The 19437-nt window shown below is 38.7% G+C and overlaps 1 protein-coding gene across 1 annotated transcript in view; it reads left to right on the top strand.

Annotated features, from left to right (window-relative positions):
* LOC114667430 (neuronal acetylcholine receptor subunit alpha-3-like) overlaps positions 1–14406 on the top strand; it is a 38373-nt gene extending 23967 nt beyond the window's left edge. Inside the window, exons 4-6 of the mRNA XM_051920394.1 lie at positions 4983–5092; positions 11596–12712; positions 14264–14406. Coding sequence (XP_051776354.1) covers positions 4983–5092; positions 11596–12712; positions 14264–14392 — 1356 coding nt within the window. The 3' untranslated portion in view covers positions 14393–14406. The remainder of the gene's footprint in view (positions 1–4982; positions 5093–11595; positions 12713–14263) is intronic.
* Positions 14407–19437: the final 5031 nt, after the last annotated feature.

The following is a 19437-nucleotide window of genomic DNA, read 5'->3' as shown; positions in this document are numbered from 1 at the left end:
AAAGCAGGTGAAGTTGATTCACAGTCGCTTATGCTTCCTAACTTTAAAGATGGATATCCCTGAAGATTAACTCACTTGGTGTTAGACTGTGATGACAAAGTGTTCCCTTCATTTTTTGTGCAGTGTATGTGAGTTGCCTTTGTTATGTTCCATGTGTTTTCATTCCCAACAAACTGCATATCCCTAAACATCCAGCACATTACTGGGTCACTCATAGTGATCTGATCATCTCTCCTGCCTGCTAACCAGCAGGTGTACTTTTAAGTACTGCTGAGAGATGGACATTAAATGAAAGAAAGAAAGAAAGAAAGAAAGAAAGAAAGAAAGAAAGAAAGAAAGAAAGAAAGAAAAAAAGAAATAAAGAAAGAAAGAAAGAAAGAAAGAAAGAAATATCAACCAAGGTCCAAAATGTGAGGCAAAATTCAAAGTTAATAGAACAAGCAAGAGTTGAAAACCAAACGAAATTCGCAAACATGAAATTCAGCAAAGGTTTTTGTTATCCACAGACAAGAAAAGGAAGAACCCTTCAGCTGACCTTTCACCCAATTCTGAACAGGTCATGACCTCTGAGGCCACACCTCTAGAAAGGTGGACCTAATGATGGGTATTCAAACATGACAGCAACCCAGGGACCTAAGATGGTGTCAAAATGTAACAAATAAAAAATACGGTACTATTATTGTGACACAAATCGGTGGGGCTGCCGCCCCCACTGTCTTCCATCCCATTCTCTTATCTTAACCCCATTGTTTTTAAGGCCCTTATGTTAATTATTGCATGTACTATCCCATCCCTTACCCTTATCTTTACCCCAATTGACTAAGTCCCTAATGTTAAAATAGGACTTAGATTACCTTACCCCTCACCCATTCCCTTATCTTAACCTAGTTCCCGGTAATAGAAAAGTACCAAAAATACCAACACTTAATCATTAAGCAAATAATAACAGGAACACAATCCTTGATCTCATAATTCCCCAATTTAAGTACAAAATATAACTGCTTACAGTATATCCAAATAAGCCATAAAAAACCCCACTGTAGCCGCAGGAGTGTAAGGCGAGTTCAAGCACGGGTAAAATGCATGCCAAAAGAAATCTCTCAGTTGAAAAGTTCATTTTAAAATATTTTGTGAAAATTCAAAGCAAACAATCCACACAAGAATAAAAAAAAAGTTGTTACACACGTAGAATAAAAGGTAAAAAAAAGAAAAAATGTATCTTCTCTAAACTTAGCTTTTCTTGTAAAACTTTAGTTGTTTCTATACTTAAAGATTCTTAACTTCTTCTTCTGTACGCTTTAAATGTACGCCGCAGCACATTCAATTAAGTGCTTTCTCTTACATGTTACTTGGCACACAAAACACGCACACAAGGTACACAAGGCACGAAAGGACAAAATAGGCACGGTTTAAAACCATGTGCCCTCTACATCTTACAAATGGCAAGGATGATCACTAACTGAGAATATTGTTTAGTCAGAGAAGCTAGAAATAGTTAGAATATACCAATTCAATTCAGCTTATGGGGGTTATAGTAACCTCCCATAGATTATGCACTAACATTTAGTAAAACATTTATGAATCTTATGTAACTAGCAAATGGCTCTTACACCCACCACAAAACCAGATTATGACAAAAGCCTGTTAAGCCAAGGAGAGCTTTCAGACTTTGTGGCAACACTGCTGTGCTTGTTTACTACAAGAAAACATCAAAGTCAACTGAAATACGAATAGAAATGTTGCCTAATGCAAGATCATTGCTCCTGTAGATAGGAGACCAGCAGCACTTCACCTGAGACTTCTAGAACGACTGCTTGCTCCACAATGTACAAAGCGTCCATCATTCTTGTCACGAAAGGCCCTCTATCAGCCTAACATTAGATCTGAAGTGTAAGCAGGTCCATAACTCACTGAGGTACCCCTGGGCCCAGAGGATAAATAAGCCATCCCTCTGTTTTTGTGACACTGCTGTTCAAGTGATCAATAATAAATCCCAATATCCATTAGCAAGTAAGACTTATTGCACTCTTAGACAAAAAGCTCCACTTCACCTTTAATTTATGCTGCTAATATCGACAGTCTGTCTCACTCACACAACTTCCTATACACAGACTTGTCATTTGTTCAATAAAGGTTTTCTTCAAACAGAATCTGGTTAAGGCCGGGGCTAGATCTGGAGTTGAAGGTATTGATATAAAATTTAATTAAAACTTACTTAACTAACATATTTAATTGATAAGACTTGAAGTACATGAACAACCCCACAAAGGCTTGAAGGAAATTTATGAAAAATTGTAACAAGGTGGTACCTCAGCATGGAAAAGAAAGCCCAGAAGAGCTCAGAGCTTTATTAGCAAAAGACCCGCATTCTCTTTTCAGCGTCCGTTCATTGTTTCGTGTAGTCCGGCTGAGGGGTCTCCTGCCACAACAAGCTCAACAAGTTACATGGCGTAACATTTAGCAAGTTAAGTGAAGTGAAACTGAAAGTTGGAGCATTTCACATTTTTGATTTACCTCATCCAAGAGTCAGTTATTACATTTTTGTTTGTTAAATAGTTTTGTAAAAATGAGTCATATTCCAAAGTAATAGCAATAATAGAATGCAATTCCATGTGTTAGTAGACGACCTTAAATATGCGCTTTTTTAGCGGCACTTGACAATAGAATTAAAAATGGAGCACAAAGTGACTTGTGGTGGCTCAATGGCTTTCATACACAGCAGAGTTAAATTCAAGTGACGAAAAAAATGGCATCGATTGATGCAGTCACAGATGGAGGGTCTGTGACTAATTGTTGTTTAATGTTCTTAAACATAACATTTTTGAGTGTATACCCAATAGAGTAGTCGCAATATTTAGTATTTGAAAAATATCTATTAATACAAAATGACCAATACTAACATAAAATCAGTATCAATATTACCTTATGAAAGGAGAAAAAGAACAGAAACAAGTCCTCCATCTAGCTATTAACATTAGTTAAAACACAGTAATTTGTTAAAATTATATAAATAAATTACAACTTGGAAAGGAACTGATTTATTGCATAACAGGAATGCGAATGGTACATGATGGGCAAGAAGATCAGGACCTCGCTGCAATTGCTTGTGTATATCTGGGACCTAAAGATCAGGGACTTAAGCTACTGCAGCCCCCCACCTCCTGATGCCACTGTCCATTTCTAAACCCGTCTTGTGTTTATATCAGTTAGGGTGGCTGCACCTTTCCCTTTTTATTAACTGGTTAAACACCATGTTGATTCTTTACAATTACAATCTCCAGATAATATTGCTCAATTGATTCAATCTTATATATTTTTACATAATTGGTTCCCCTTCCATTTATTTCCAGAAATGTGGATTTTTTGTTCACTATTAGTTAAGTTACCTAAAGCCCCAGGAGGGGATGCTGCTTTGTGCTCTGCCCGGCGTCTGACTCACTTGCATTGGGCATTCGAGTATGTGTCAGATGGGGTAAAGAGGAAAATCTATCAAAATATACAAGTTCAATTCCATCAAACAAATTGTTGAGAGTGCTGATACCATGTGAAGCCCAAAGTGGGTAAAAGATGGGTCACCCACCAATGTCGAGAGAGCTATTGTGAAACAATGATGTGAAGGAGTGCCCATGTGTTCTGGACCAAAGGTGCTTTTTTAGTTTGTGCCAGACATATAGAACACAATGTATAAGAGGATTATGTTCATCTGCTCCCTTTTTTGTTTTGAATCCAATAAATGGTAGGTGCTAGTTTTGTGGAACTTGTTTATTGTTCCATCATTTTGAAACAGGTTTTAGAAATTGGAAGACTAAAGCAGAATAATATACAATGAAGGCAAAATATAATTATTATTAATAACAAAATATACATATCTAACATTTCAATTTAAAATTATTAAGATTAATCAACAAAAGAAAGCTATTATGTCACACACAAAAATAAGTGTTGGGAGTTGAGAAATGTCATTTTTAGTTATACTTAGTAAGAGTTCAGTACTTAACAATTTAAAACTGAAAGAAAATGGGCATACTTTCAAAATATTTTAATTCCTGAAGGTGCTACCTCAAGAAAAAAGTCTGAAAACTCCTGGCCGCGTGATACCACATGACATGTAATCACATACGTGTCCAAAGTCTGCTGTAGTTAAGCATTTACTTTGATTAAACGGCCTACTGTTATACAAAATCATGCAGTATGACTACGTTAGCCGTAATCGAGATCACAGATCATTGTATTGGGTTTATATTAATGGAGGGTGCTGACCAGATTAATACAATATTTTTGACTTAAAGTTTGGAAACCCCTGATCTAAGGTAACAATGGCTGAGAGGGATGAAATATAGCTGTTTATTTTTGATGTAAATTACCCCGAGAGGTTCAAAGGACACAAATGTTGATACTTAGTGAGAGCAAATTTAAATACGACAGAAGCACAAAGTTCTTGGCATATCACCTTTAAACAAAACACACATGATGTTGCTGTTAAAAACTGTAATGTTAGAAAGCAAAATCTGTAGCAGACTATAATCCATTAATGTACAACTCAATTTATGAAACAAAATCTAAAGCATTAACTACTGTCATTTATTGCAAAATGACTGCATCAGACTGCAGACCTCTAAATATTGTTGAAGATACAGAGCTTAGGGATGTCATTCAATCATATCAAAAGGAACAAGTCTTCACAGTGTGAGGAGCTAATAAGTCGCACTGCAGTCATATTCACCCCGGGATGACTAGACATCGCTAAACCACCAAAAAAAATTCAGAGGTAGAAACATACCAGTTCACTGAGCCACCATGAGAACAAACAATCAGTGCCATTAGCTCAAAAACCTTACATGATTTCGTGGCCAACCTTACAACAATTATATTAAATAAACAATACTCTAAGATCTTCTGTTCCTTAATATCTGTACAAATGCAGACAGTTTCAAAAGCTGGCAGTGTAGTGTGATGTTAAGAACTGTCCATGTCTTCCACAGATCTGGAATGACTATAAGCTAAAGTGGAACCCGAGTGAATTTGGAGGTGTTGAAATTATCAGAGTGCCTTCTGACAAAATCTGGAGACCGGATATTGTCCTCTACAATAAGTAAGTGTCCATTTTGTTAAATCATTTTTACTTATGTATCTAGAAAATCTATTGTGGCCAAGTGCAGGAATGACAGCTAAGGGATTCTGGAGCGCCAACTGGGTCTTCTTTTATATTTGTTCAGAGACAATAAAACAAAGAAAAAAGAACAGAAGCCATGCTAAATGGCGTGCATCCCTTCAACAGGAATTCAAACAAAGGCTGTAACAAAGTTTGTCATTTTTAGCAGAGCTCCGTCTTGTGGGTTCCTCTGGCCAATAATGACGCCTCCTTCCAGGACACCCTGGGTTTTATATGGCTGCTGGACCAGAAGGGGCGGGGCTAAATGCCTTTACTGTGCGACTTCTCCGCACTGTGGGGAAAGAAGGAAATGACAGCGTTATTGGCAGCGCCCCCTCTCGTCTCAGCGGGATATTACATACCTCGGCTGAGCCTGCGAGGAGGTCCTTCGATGCACATGCATGACACTGCCTGTATGCTCTTTGATTAAATCAGTTAATGATCGGCTTACATTTTGCTTTTTATAGTGAGAACTATCACAAAGCATTTTACAAATCAAAAAGGTTTGAATTAACGTAAGCCACCCTAATTCAGGGCTTTCACCAAAAAAATGTAGTGAAGTACTTCATGAGGCACGAAGTATAGGAGCTTACAAGTGGGAGACGCATCGAACTGCGCCCAATTGCCACTTCCAGTGAGTGGAGTGGGTAAATATGCTCTTGTGAAGAAGAAGCCTTGATGGTCACAGTGTGGAAGTATTTGCAATAAGCTTGCTGTTCTGTCATCGATATTTTTTTTTTCACAGCAGCCGAACGCTAATCCCATAAGAGACCAAAATATAATTCTTTTTAGTATTCAAATAATTAAATAATTCTGCAAAAAAGATATATTATGTAATACTTTTAAAGAAGCTTCCCGTTCATGGAAAATGACTAAAGAAAAATCATTTGCAAAATATTGAAAAACTAAAAAGTTAAAAATAAAGGATATTACATTTTTTAAGTAAAATGATTTTTGTTTACTTTACGTATAAATGCACTAAAAAGCAAAAAATACATTTTTCTTTAACCATAATTTTCATGGTTATATGTGACTAAATAAAATCGTGGGGCACACATAAATTAATTAATTCAATCAATTAGTAAAATAGCTATTTTCATCATAAAATATAAAAAAAATAATAACATTGTAATTCTCCACCATGCTAAACAAGTTTCAAAAATTGTTTGAATCAATTAATTTATGTACACCCCACGATTTTATTTAGTCATATATAACTACGAAAATTGTGGTTAAAGAATTTTGGCTTGACATTTGGCTTTTTAATGCATTTATAATTAAAGTAAATAAAATTATTTCACTTAAAAAAATTATATATTTTTTTCAGCTTCTGATGGAAGTCCATAGAGAGCTTGATCCCTAATAAAGCATCAAATTGCAAAAATAACATCATATTTGTAACCATTGATCTTAAAATAGTCTAAAATGATACCCCACATGCTTATATTTTTATTAAATTTTCATTTTTAACCTTCTGGGATTGGCTCTTAGTGGGCTAGGACCACTAGTTCAACATTAAATGACAAAAATATTATCAAATTCATGATCAACTACCTGGGAAATAGCATAAAATGACACTCCACATGCCTATGTTACCGATTCCCATCTTTTAGAAATTTTGTGAAAAGGAGTAACTTTGACCCCCTTGAATCCCTTTAGGGTGTGAACGCCTGTGGTTGGTTGATTTGGCGTGCACAGCTTCAAACCCTTCTAATCACTGTCGCTGAAGACACTTATTGGTTTGTTCTTTATCATAAGGGTGTTTACCCTGCACAGAGAATGGCCCACAAACAAGGGTTTTTTGGGTCTAGAAGGATAACAATAGAGGGCAACCCCAAAAAGCTCAACGTCTTGCATAAATAGACATCAAGACAAATCAAACAGTAAAGCATATGAGGGAGTTTTCTTGTCCCAGTGAAAAAAAAGCATTCATAAGTAATTCTTACAATCACAATAACATCATTTGCAATTACAAGTACAGGGTTGGACATAGATACGATGCTGTATATGGTGCCGTCAATTTTTAGTGCAACACGGTTATCTACAAATGGAGTTGGCAGTTGGTACAATAATTAAGAGTACTGCCACAGTCTGTAAACATAGCCATTTTTTGTTATAGCTTATTATAATTGGTCTTACAACATTTTATGGTTTGATGTGTAGTATGTTTTGTGAAAGTGAACATAAGCATTATACTAGTGTTGGAGTAATGTTTCATGTGTTACGCTGATACAAGCAACTTTGAAAATGTTGTAGCAATTAGTGTTACAGTATATTGTTATAGGTTGTAAACATAATTTGAATACAGAAATCTGGTATGTTGAGTAAAAGCGAGACCTTCTAGAAAAATCAATGGAAGCAGGTTAAACAAATTGGTAAAGAGTCCCATCACCTAGAGAGCATAGAAATGTGGGTTTGACATGAAAAAACATATTGGGGCTCAGTGTCTTCTGTATGATAATAAACAAAAAAGAGCATAAAAGGTTGGGGCACCAAGTGATAATCCCCATATTTGCTGTGAATAACAGTTTGGCAGAATGTGTTGTGTAATATTGTGTAAATTTAAAATAACTATACTTTATACAGCTGCTTTATAGCACCCCACGTGTAGCCTAATCTACAAATGGACAGCTGCTTTAAACAAAGAGACTTATACTAGTTCAACACAAGCAGACCAAATGGTTCTCTTCAGACATGAGCTACACCTGTGCCAATTACCAAAGCAGGTGCCCGCTCACCATGCTGCTTTTTATTGGATACATCCTCCTCAACTGCTAACCCCTGTGGGAAAATGGCAGTCACCTGCACCTATACCACAATATATATTTTGACCGAATCAAACAATATGAAAATATAAAATATAAAGCAATATTAATAAAATATAGTAAAACCAGTATGGTAATAGCAAAAATAGTAAAATATATTTTTAAAAGATTTTAAGGATGCTTTCTGTAAGGATATATACAGTGACATGCAAAAGTCTGGCCCTCCTTGCTTAAAATGTCTGTTACTGCACATAGTTAAGTGAGCAGAAGATGAATTGATCACCAAAAGGCATTCAGTTAAAGAGGACACGTTTCTTTTCCGCATTTTACGCAAGATTAGTGTATTGTTTTTGTTTTGTACAATTGTTCAGTGAAAAAAGGAAAGGGGCACCATGCAAATGTTTGGTCACCCCAAGATAACTTTTCCCAAAGTGGTCTCGGACCTTCGTTAGACTGTTAGGGCTGTGGCTTGTTCACAGTCATTGTTAGGAAACCCCAGGTAATGCAAATTGTAAAACTGTATAAATTGTCTGACTCCTCAAACCTTGTCTCAACAATCAGCAGCTATGGGCTCCTCTAAGCAGCTGCCTGGCACGCTGAAAAATAAAATAATTGATTCTCCGAAAGCAGCACAAGGTTACAAGAAGATAGTAAAGCATGTTTAGGTAGCTGTTTCCTCAGGTCATAAAGTTATTAAGAAATGGCAGTTAACAGGAACATTGGAGGTCAAGTTGAAGTCTAGAAAACCAAGAAAACTTTCTGAAAGAACTGCTCATCAGATTGCTAAAAAAGCAAATAAAAAACCCTGTTTGACTGCAAAAGACCTTCAGGTACATCTAGCAGACTCTGGAGTGGTGATGCACTGTTCTACTGTGTAGCAACTCCTGAACAAATATGACCTTCATGGTAGAGTCAGCAGAAGAAAACCTTTCCTGCATCCTAGCCACAAAATTCCCTGCCTGAAGTTTGCAAATGAACATCTAAACAAGCCTGATGCATTTTGGACTGATGAAATCAAAATAGAAATTTCTGGCCACATTGTGCAAAGGTATGTTTGGAGGAAAAAGATGTAGAATTCTAGGATAAGAACATCTCTCTGACTATCAGACATGACTGCGGATCAATCAGGCTTTGGGGTTGTGTTGCATCCAGTGGCACAGGGAACATGTCATTGGTAGAGGGAAAAATAGATTCAAATAAACACCAGCAAATTCTGGAAACAACCATCACACCATCTGGAAAAAGCTGATGTTTTAAAGAGGATGGGGCCTACAACAAGATAATGATCTGAAACACACCTCAAAATCTACAATGGAATACCTCTGCAGGCGCAAGTTGACAGATTTGCCATGACCCTCACAGTCTCCTGACCTAAACATCATTGAATATCTATTGATAGATCTCAAAAGGGCAGTGCATGCAAGATGGCCCAGGAACCTTGCAGAATTAGAAGCCTTTTGCAAGGAAAATGGGCAAAATTACCCCAAGTAAGAACTGAAAGACTCTTAGCTGGCTACAAAAAACATTTTACAAGTTGTGATACTAAGCAAAGGGGTCTTACTAAGTACTCACCATGTTAGGTGCCCAAACTTTTGCTTCAGGCCTGAATCCCAGCCAACACAGGGCACAAGGCAGGAACCAATCCCGGGCAGGGTGCCAACCCACCGCAGGACACACACACACACATTCACACACCAAGCACACACTAGGGCCAATTTAGAATTGCCAATCCACCTAACCAGCATGCCTTTGGACTGTGGGAGGAAACCGGAGCGCCCGGAGGAAACCCACGCAGACACGGGGAGAACATGCAAACTCCACGCAGGGAGGACCCGGGAAGCGAACCCAGGTCCCCAGGCCTCCCAACTGCGAGGCAGCAGCGCTTCATGAGATTCCATCTGAGCTAAAGATTCCCTTTTGAATTGTAAACTGCTTAGTTCATTCTTGTGAGTTTGAATATTAAAAATCTTCATAGGGCTTATTTTTATAGCAGTACAGTCAAAGACGCCTTTTTGGCCAGAAGTTCTTCTCAAGACTCCAAGATGATACTGGAGGTAGTCATAAGACCGCGTTGGCGGAAGGGGCTGGGGCAGGTGATCAGAAACAGGAGGTGACATCAGGCATCTTTGCGTTGTCAGTCTTATGGTCTGCAGACAAAGAGAGACGAGAGGCATTAGGTGACATAGGATGGAATTACCATTTGATGATCACTGAAGTGGCCTCCCAAGTGCTCATGTGTGACACCGCTCATTGCCAAAAGCGACAGAGCCATCTTGAAAAGGAGTAATGCAGGGTGTGTGTGTGAGGGAAACAGAGAGCAGGCAAGAGATATGATCAAGCAGTACTTACAACTCTTATGAGATTCACAACTCTGCTTGAATCCATTGGACTATCTGTGTCTTGGGAAGCTTCCTGGCTTGGATGACTCACAGAGTCAGGGAAAGTGAGTGCAGATGGTATTGCCTCTGACCCCAAGTGAGCCAGATGCATAAATCTGCAGAAAATGAAGAAGGCAGAGAAAAGATCACAATCTCCTCTAAATAAAAACTTCAAAAAATAAAAATAAAAAAGGGGTGAGATTGCGGCTAAACTCATTGTAGCTTTGTATAGCAGCACCTCTGTCAGAAAAGTAGTCATGCAGTGGTGTAAACTGACATAGTACCAGCGACAAGATAAGCAGCTGCAATTGGCAAGTCTGACATACCCTACAACTAGAACTTGCTTAATGTGACATCATCTGCTTAATGCCAGATGGTACTGTTCTTTTCATACCTCTTCGCTAGCATGTGTTGCATAGCCATAAGTAGGAAAAGCTGAAACCAAAAGTGCAAATGAAAGCAGGTCGGAAAACAAAACAAAATTCATTACTGGAAGGACAAAGAGATCAAAAGTGACTAACAAAACAAAGAAGTGCGATACGAATCCAATTTTTGTTTATCCAAACACAGATAATGAGATGAGCATCGTGCCGGTATATAACATGTTGCACTGATGACGTCATGTCGCACCGCAGGCATTCCTCTAGCAACCAGCTGGCGTATAGACAACCGGCAATCAAAAGAATGTGGCACATATCAAACGAGTAAATGCATACATAAGGATATAATTAAAGTGTAATCACAACAGCAAACACGTGATTAAAACTAGACAGTTTACATGTTCACATACACCCAAGGAAAACAGGCTAGGAGCACTTGGCGTGAAGACAATTCACATACTACAAGAAGCAATATTCTAGATAAGAAATCTGATTGCCTATATGCCGGAAAAAATGGAAACAAATTGTTTAAAAAGACAAAGTTATTCTAAACATTTCAATAATAAGTTAAATACCTGAAACCCCAGTGGTCCACTGATTGGTGCACATAAACTGGGAAATGTAATTTCATCATTAGTTACCTCTTTAGGATTTCTTTTCCAAAGTACTGCAGGTTCTGAAAAAAGTGAATAGAAAATAATTACAGTACTTGCATTTTACAAATCCACATAAATGAGTAGTGAATATGACACTTCCTTTCAATTGGTAACATTTCCAGTATTTCCTAGTACTGCATTTTTAAAAATAGGTTTGTACATTTGAATACAGTACTATCCAATAAAGAAATTACAAACGTGTTGCTGCCATAATGCCCACATAATAAAATGTGTTTCTTCGTTTTCTCCTTCCTCCTTTTCTAGTGCTGTAGGAGATTTTCTAGTAGATGACAAGACCAAAGCTGTTGTTCGTTATAATGGTGATGTGACCTGGATGCCTCCTGCAATCTTCAAGAGTTCCTGCAAAATTGATGTCACTTACTTTCCTTTTGATTATCAAAACTGTACAATGAAGTTTGGCTCCTGGACATACGACAAGGCAAAAATAGATCTTGTACTCATTGGGTCCACAATCAACCTCAAGGACTTCTGGGAGAGTGGCGAGTGGGTGATCATTGATGCACCAGGCTACAAGCATGACATCAAATATAACTGTTGTGAAGAAATCTATCCAGATATTACTTACTCCTTGTACATCCAACGGCTCCCTTTGTTTTACACAGTGAACATGATAATACCGTGTCTTCTTATTTCCTTCTTGACTATTCTGGTTTTCTACTTGCCCTCAGATTGTGGGGAGAAGGTGACCCTCTGTATCTCTGTGCTTTTGTCCCTGACTGTCTTCCTTCTTGTGATTACTGAGACCATCCCATCCACATCTTTAGTCATTCCTTTAATTGGGGAGTATCTTCTTTTCACCATGATTTTTGTTACCTTGTCAATTGTTATCACTGTATTCGTGCTAAACGTTCACTACCGAACTCCCCAAACTCACACCATGCCCCAGTGGGTTAGGACTGTGTTCCTCCATTTCTTCCCCAATGTGATGTTCATGACACGGCCAAAGAGAGAAGCAGAAAAGCCATCATCTCACCACCCCCACCAGTCATTTCAGCCCATGTCTCATTATTCACATCAAACACAGCAGAAAAAAATGTCATCATCTGGTCATCAGAGACAACCAATTTTCATCGATACAGAACTATCTGAATTTAATGGTATTGATTGGAAGACTAATGCTGATGCTAGGAGTAGGTCCATGGAAGGCATCTTTAGCCAACAAGGGCATTGCTGTTGGAACCAAAATTGCACTGTGCACTCTGCTGAGTCTCAAGGAGACGACGTGCAGGAAGCCATGGGTACTTCAGACTTTCTCTGCACTTTTCTCAGTGTCTCTGCTCTGTCCCATGAAGTTGGTGAAGCCATTGACAGTGTTCGGTACATTGCCGAGAATATGAAACTGCGGAATGAAGCAAAAGAGGTAAATATTAATACATATGAACAAAAAAAACGGTGTTTCTTTTTGTTTCACTTACCCTGTGTGCTTCTCTAGTACAGTACTTTCGTCATTGACAGTATGTATGGTGTGTGGCCTGTAGGAGGCGTCACTGAGCCCCAAACTCCAGACAGCACTACCACACACAAAGTTCAGCAATCAACGCTTTGAGTTCAGATACAGTGTTTTTATTTAATAACAAAGTGTACCTTTGACAGGCTTATTCCCACACTGGACAATATAGTGCAGGAATGTTGTCCATCGCCTCTCTCAACTCACTGGGCCAAGTGGAGGGCTCTCTTTTAACAACTGATCTGGGAAACCCCCAGACACATCTTCACAACACAGTCCTGGGTTTAAATAAAAGGTGTTTATTTCAGACAATACCTCCACCAGTTTTCAGTTTCCAACTTGAGGAACATACAACACGCATTAAGCTTCTCCTCCTAAACTCCGATGCAGTACACCTTCTCCTAACTCTGGACATCCAGTGGACGGAGGTGGCCCCTTTTATGTCAGACTCAGAAGTTCTACCCCTGTCAGTCAGTCAGTCAGAAGCCCCTGAAAGTAGCGACAGCAGTTCCCCCTGTCGGCACCCAGGGAACCCAGCAGGTCTGCACCAAGAGACCACAATTCCCAACATGCCTAGCAGATACAGGAATGGGGATGTTGGCTCAGGAATGCTGCCATTCAGTTTGTCGGGAAACCGCGTATTCCTGGAAGGCAGTCCCCCCCCCCATATCCCTCCATTATACTGGCCTGCCTGCTAGGTAAGGGTATGGAATTTGTCCCAGCTAGGATGTCAGCCCAGCATTGCCATCCAGGAAGTATTTTTGAGCCAGGTAGGACCACACCGGTCCTTGTGCAGTCAATATATAACAATTTTCTCCTGGAGGCCCCGAGAGAACCCAACAGAGCAGTCCCACTGGACCATAACTCCCACAATGACCTGTAGGCATCCTTACTGGGGCTTGCCAGATGTGGCCCTGCCACCAAGTAAATGGGGGATGCTCTGCCCATAGCAGGCAGGCATCCACTGTCCTGTTTTTTTGCCTTCCAAGCACATCCATTGTATTCTTTTGTGGCTGCTGGGATGCCAGTCACAGTGTAGTTGCTGCAGCAGGATCCTTGATGTCCATGTCTTGGCCTATCTTGGCCTAACGCAGCTCCCTTCCTAATCCTTCCTTTATAATGGCTACCTGGCCAGGCAGGGTCCATCCCAGTTGGGATGCTGGTCCTTCCATCACAGGTGAGGGTGAACACTCTCCCTGTGCCACACACCAAACACATAACTTTTGGTTTCATTCATAATATGAGTTGGCTTCATAGGGTTTCCATGAAAATGCATGTGTATTATGAGCTCTTGACATGATTTTGTCCTGGCAGGTCCACATTGCCTCCAATATTAAGTTGTAATCCTGACTAAAAATGAAGAAATTTGGAAATTTGCACTGAAAAAAGGGTTATCTTGCACTTAAAAAAGGTGTTTGGATTAATCCACTATAATCTAATTTCCTCTTCTGTGCTAATTTGCAGATCCAGGATGACTGGAAGTATGTTGCAATGGTGATTGACCGGATCTTCCTGTGGGTCTTCATCTTAGTGTGCATCTTAGGAACAGCAGGGCTCTTTCTTCAACCCTTGCTGGTGGTAGATGATCCTTAATCTAAGAAATGGCATTATGGGTTTTGTATTCATCTCCAGCTCATTAGGATTTAGACAAGCTTAAACAAAAATGAGTGTAAGATTAAACTAAATTTAACCTGTGTACAACTATACTATATAGAAAGTTAGAAGGTGCCTTTAGTGACTAAGTTAACTGATGTGAACATTGGAACATTTCACATTTTTTAGTTACTTCATCCAATAGTCTTCTATAAAATTTTGTTTATTAAATATTTTTTAAGAATGAGTCATATTCAAAAATAACAGCAATAATAGACTGCAATGGTATGTGTTAGCAGACCACATTAAATATGCACTTTTTGACAGTTCTTTACAACGTCGTGTAGTGAAAAACGTAACCTAAACCATTATTTATCTCCCGACTCAAGGCTCAGATGGCCAGTGAGGAAAAAGCGTCTTTACACCCAACCCATGGTCACTTCTAGGACTACTCTGGGGTTCAGATATGTGCTTCACTCTGAGTTCTCTCCTGTTGTACCAGGAGCTCTGGCAATCCTGAGCCTCAGGTATTGTTTGAAGGTGCCATGGCAATGGTGTCTAAGGCCACATACACACTTCAAATGACCTGCTTTAGATTTTTTTTTCCTCATATGTGACTCAGATCTAATATTTCTAACACAGGGTTAACAATAAAAAGTATGTGGAATCAAAACTTTCCACTTCCAATTCCGATCTTCTTTTCAACTTTTCAATTTCAAATTCTGATCTTCTGATTTCAAAATGGATCTACACAGTCTATAGCCAACCTGAGGTTGAATTAGAATTGTTCAGTAATTAAAATGATTTTTGCATGGCTGAAATCAAACTAAGCAAGTGTGCAAACCAATAATGGTGGTCCACATCTGCATGTAACTCATCTCCCACTCTATTTTAAACAGATACTGACCACCTCAAGTGTGTGTTTACTACTAGAGTCACTGGTATTGGATATGGCACAGGTACTGCCCAAATTCTTCCTGTTAAATTAACAAATTAATAAAAATATAGCTATGATGAAAGCTGCTATCCCTCAGCTTCTCCAAACCCTAGCTGCATCAATTAGTTTCTCTGCTCAAATGTCCTATATGCAAAAATGTTTTTTCCTCACTATTTTCTTCATCCCCAAATACATCTGTACATCATGATCTGAAGTCAGAGAAACTCAAACTTGACAGATCAGCCCAGAGTTCCCAAGTTGGAAATCTGAATTAAGGTGTTCCAGTTCTAGTTGAAAATTCCAGACTAGAAACATGGAAATATAGACTTCCCACTTCAAATGAAACGCGGTATGAGTGGGTTCCATGATGAACACATGTACCAGTCTCAGCATTTCCAGACCCTCTTCAGAATGGAGTTAGTTTGCACTGGAAGCAGATATTAGTCACTTTCAAAAATTAAAACGGAGAGCCTGAGTAAAAACTCAAATCTGAGAGGCAAATTGGAATTTCAATAATACAGCCTGCAGGGGGAACACAATTTAATAATATAATTTTTAGCTGATAATGCAAAAAGCACCTATGGTGATACCCGTGTCTGTCTGTTCACATGAAACAGATTTTGTTGAAACTTAGCACACTTAGGCCTTAAGGAAATTTGCAAGGAGAGATACATTTTTGTTGAGATATCTTGAATATAGCGCACTGTACACATTTTTGAATTTCAAAATATCCCATTGAGAAGCATTAGCAAGTCTGCAAACTTGCCTGTTTTAAAACAGAGAAACATTCTGCATGACTATTTAGTGTACTGATTCAGTTTTACCTTGAGAGAGGTTACTTCAGCTAGTATATATACAATACATATTTTTTTCTCATTCAACATCCACTTCTGAGGTCAAAACCGTGAAACACTTGTAGCCGTGAGCACTGAAGCACAACATGTGATGGGGTGGGGTCAGATGTAGGCCGGGCTGAATGCCTGGGTTTAACCAATTAAGAACAGTAATGATCTTAGATGTGTATTCAATTATTCAGTTTGTTAATAATTATTGCAATGAAACTGTTTATTTATTTGGCACTGGACAACTCCTTGTTATAACAGAATGCATTGGTAGGTCTCGTCATAAGCTAACAGTCTGTTTCTGCCTCTGCCCCATGCCACTCTCATCTCTGTGGCTGCGCAGCACCTCACTATAACTATTCATTGAAACCAAAGCAGGTAAGTAACATGATATTCTTGTCCATAAATGTAAAAAAATGAAAGCAACTTAATTTATGTAGAAATGTATGGCTCGTGACACTTTATGCTAAATGTGTACTTGGTGTTTCTGTTGACTAAATACAACTTCATGGCTGCAGTATCTAAAGATTATACTTACCAGAACATACCATTTTCTAAGCCTGTTTAATCCTGAGCAAGTTTGCCGGGCTAAAAATAATAATAATTCAAAATTGTATTGACATAGTGCCATAATGATCTGTTGTCACGTTGGGATGCAGCTAAGAATGGTAGCTTGAGACTTCAGCACAGATTTTAAATTCCCATCAGGTATTTTGAAAATTTGTATGTTTAAGAAATTTAAACTGCAATTACCCACAGATGCTCCACATCTAACAAAAACTAACAACAGCAAGTGAATATTTTCATCACTTGAGTTAAAATATGCTGTCTATGAAAGCAATTTCAGTCACATGGCATTGTAAAATGGTATTAAAAACACAGCATATATAATTACGTTCTGTTATCATTATTGCCAGCTGTGCTACCCATTTAAGATGGGTTGAAATCGAAGTAATCAGTATAGACCTCAGTGTTAATGTTGTCAGTGCACCATCTATCAGAACATATTTTGTAATGCATGTAGTAATAAAATGCACTGCATCTGTCGTTCCAACAGATGGCATAACACAATCATTTGTACAAATAAAATACATTAACACAATTATTTGTAATTCCCCATCAATTGGAATGACAGATGCAAGACTTATGTTTCTGTTACATGCCATTTGGTATGGGATTTGTGAAAGCAGTGTTAATGTTTGTGATGCACCATCTGTTGGAATGAAAAATGCAAGCCATTTTTTTTCTAAAACTGTTTGTGGTGTGCCACCTGTTGGAATGACAAAGTCATGGCAACTGGACAGACACATAGACACTCTTTTATTAAGGTGGTATTTTTAATATAACCCATTCTTATAAAAATATGATGTGGACACAATTGTCATGGCAAACTCTTTCATGAAGTGACTAGAAAATTTTAAAGTGCTCCAACTTTCAAACCAACTAAGTCAGCGAGTGCACCTGAATGTTACACCATGTGCACATTTTCTTGCTTGATATTTTGACAAACAGTACAGAAGAGAGTTTTCAAAATACTACTCTGGCTGAGTTGAGGTACATGCCAGACATGGAAGGGGGTCACCGCCTCATAGGTTTCTGTATAATTCAGGTATTTCTTCTCTCTTTACCAAATGCAACATATCAACATTAAAAACTGAACTTTTCACATATTCCTACTTGTTATCTATAACTTGAATTATTTTCTCACCATATTATTCAAGCAATGTGCATATTTTCCAGGTTCAGATTACTGTATGTTATTTTGGGTGTCTTGCACTTCATATTAGATAGGCAGCATGGATTAGTGTTTCAAGCAATAGACTTGAAACCACAAGGTTGCTGATTCAATGTAAACCTCAGCAAACCACCTAACCTGCAGTTAGTTTCTCCAGTTGCAAAATTTTTTTTTACTATGGAGACCTTCTTGTAAATGAATTGAGATGGTTCTTACTATCGAAAGATTCTATATCATACTAACAGCTGTGAGGGGCGGCCAACATCCTTACCCAGCTGGGACACCTTCAGGAAGGAAGATCAGGAGCACTTCTGGGAAGGCTAAAATAAAAAGAGGTGCCTGCCTGACATCGGGAAGCCTGAGTTGGGAGGAGAAGGGCGAAGCTTGCGGGAGGAGCAGAGGAGGCAGTGAGAGACAGACAGAGAAAATTACAAAAAGTGTGCTGTATTGTGTTTGCTGTACTTGTGGCTATGGTGGTGGGAAACTGTTATAAAACAAGAGTTTTCCCAAAATAAAAGACTCTTTGCCTTTTAACCCGTGTCTGTGCCTGCTTGTGTTGGGTTTGGGGACCTGGAGCGCCCCCTAATGTCCACACAGATTTGACTGACCTGTCTGTCAAGATCCCTGACTGTCTGTACAAGATCCCTGGCCCTGAGTTACACTGATCATGTTTTCTACATTGAGTCCTGAATGGGATGATTTATCTTAGACTTGCTTCTAAGGCTGATGTGACTGTAAGTCTTGTGTTAAACCTGCCAAGCCCAGGAGTATCACATTTTCTGTTGTGACGTTATATTAGCTAGCATTTAATATTGCTTTACTTAATGTTATCAGAATGCATCTTGGTGCCACATATGGGCTTAGAGTTCACACCTAGCATATCCTTTTGTCAACAGTATGTCTCCGGCCCTCAAATTTCTACTGCTGGGCAAAGGTAATTGTGCAAAAGGCAAGTGATCCCTGGGGCACGAGAAATAGAAGGGAGAGTCAGGGTAGGGTTCGTTGCTCTAGCTTCATGCTTAATTCCTTTGCAAAAGCCTCTAGTAGAATTCCCTGATCTCCAGTGCAGCTTCTTTTGATTTTAACATCTGTCTCTGCCTATTTTTGACCTTTTTGCCTGGTTTTTGATATCTGTTTCTATTTTTGACTTTTAAAAATCCTTTGCCTTTCTCCCCTCCTGATCTGCAACTCTGTTTTTGGCTTCATGAGCTAGGAGTTCCAAAGCATACAAGTCTCAAAAAGTTGCAACAGCACTTTCAATAATACCCACTAGAGGGGTATTTTCCACCAAACCCCAACTAAATAAACAAGCAAACACAAAATTTAAAGATTTACTCTTCATAAAAAGTCTTCCAATAAATATGAAGCTCCATGGAGAACAAAGGTGAAAGTGGACTTGCCTAAAACAATAAATAAGGCAATCCAAAGCAAACAAGGACCCAGTGCAGATATCAAAGAGTGGTCAAAAGACAAAGCAAAAAGGGTCAAAATCCAGTAAATCACAAAAAAGCATAAGTACCAGCAAACTCAT

Source organism: Erpetoichthys calabaricus, chromosome 17 (assembly GCF_900747795.2).
Source record: "Erpetoichthys calabaricus chromosome 17, fErpCal1.3, whole genome shotgun sequence".
Lineage (NCBI taxonomy): Eukaryota > Metazoa > Chordata > Cladistia > Polypteriformes > Polypteridae > Erpetoichthys > Erpetoichthys calabaricus.
This window is presented reverse-complemented; position numbering and strand designations above follow the sequence as displayed.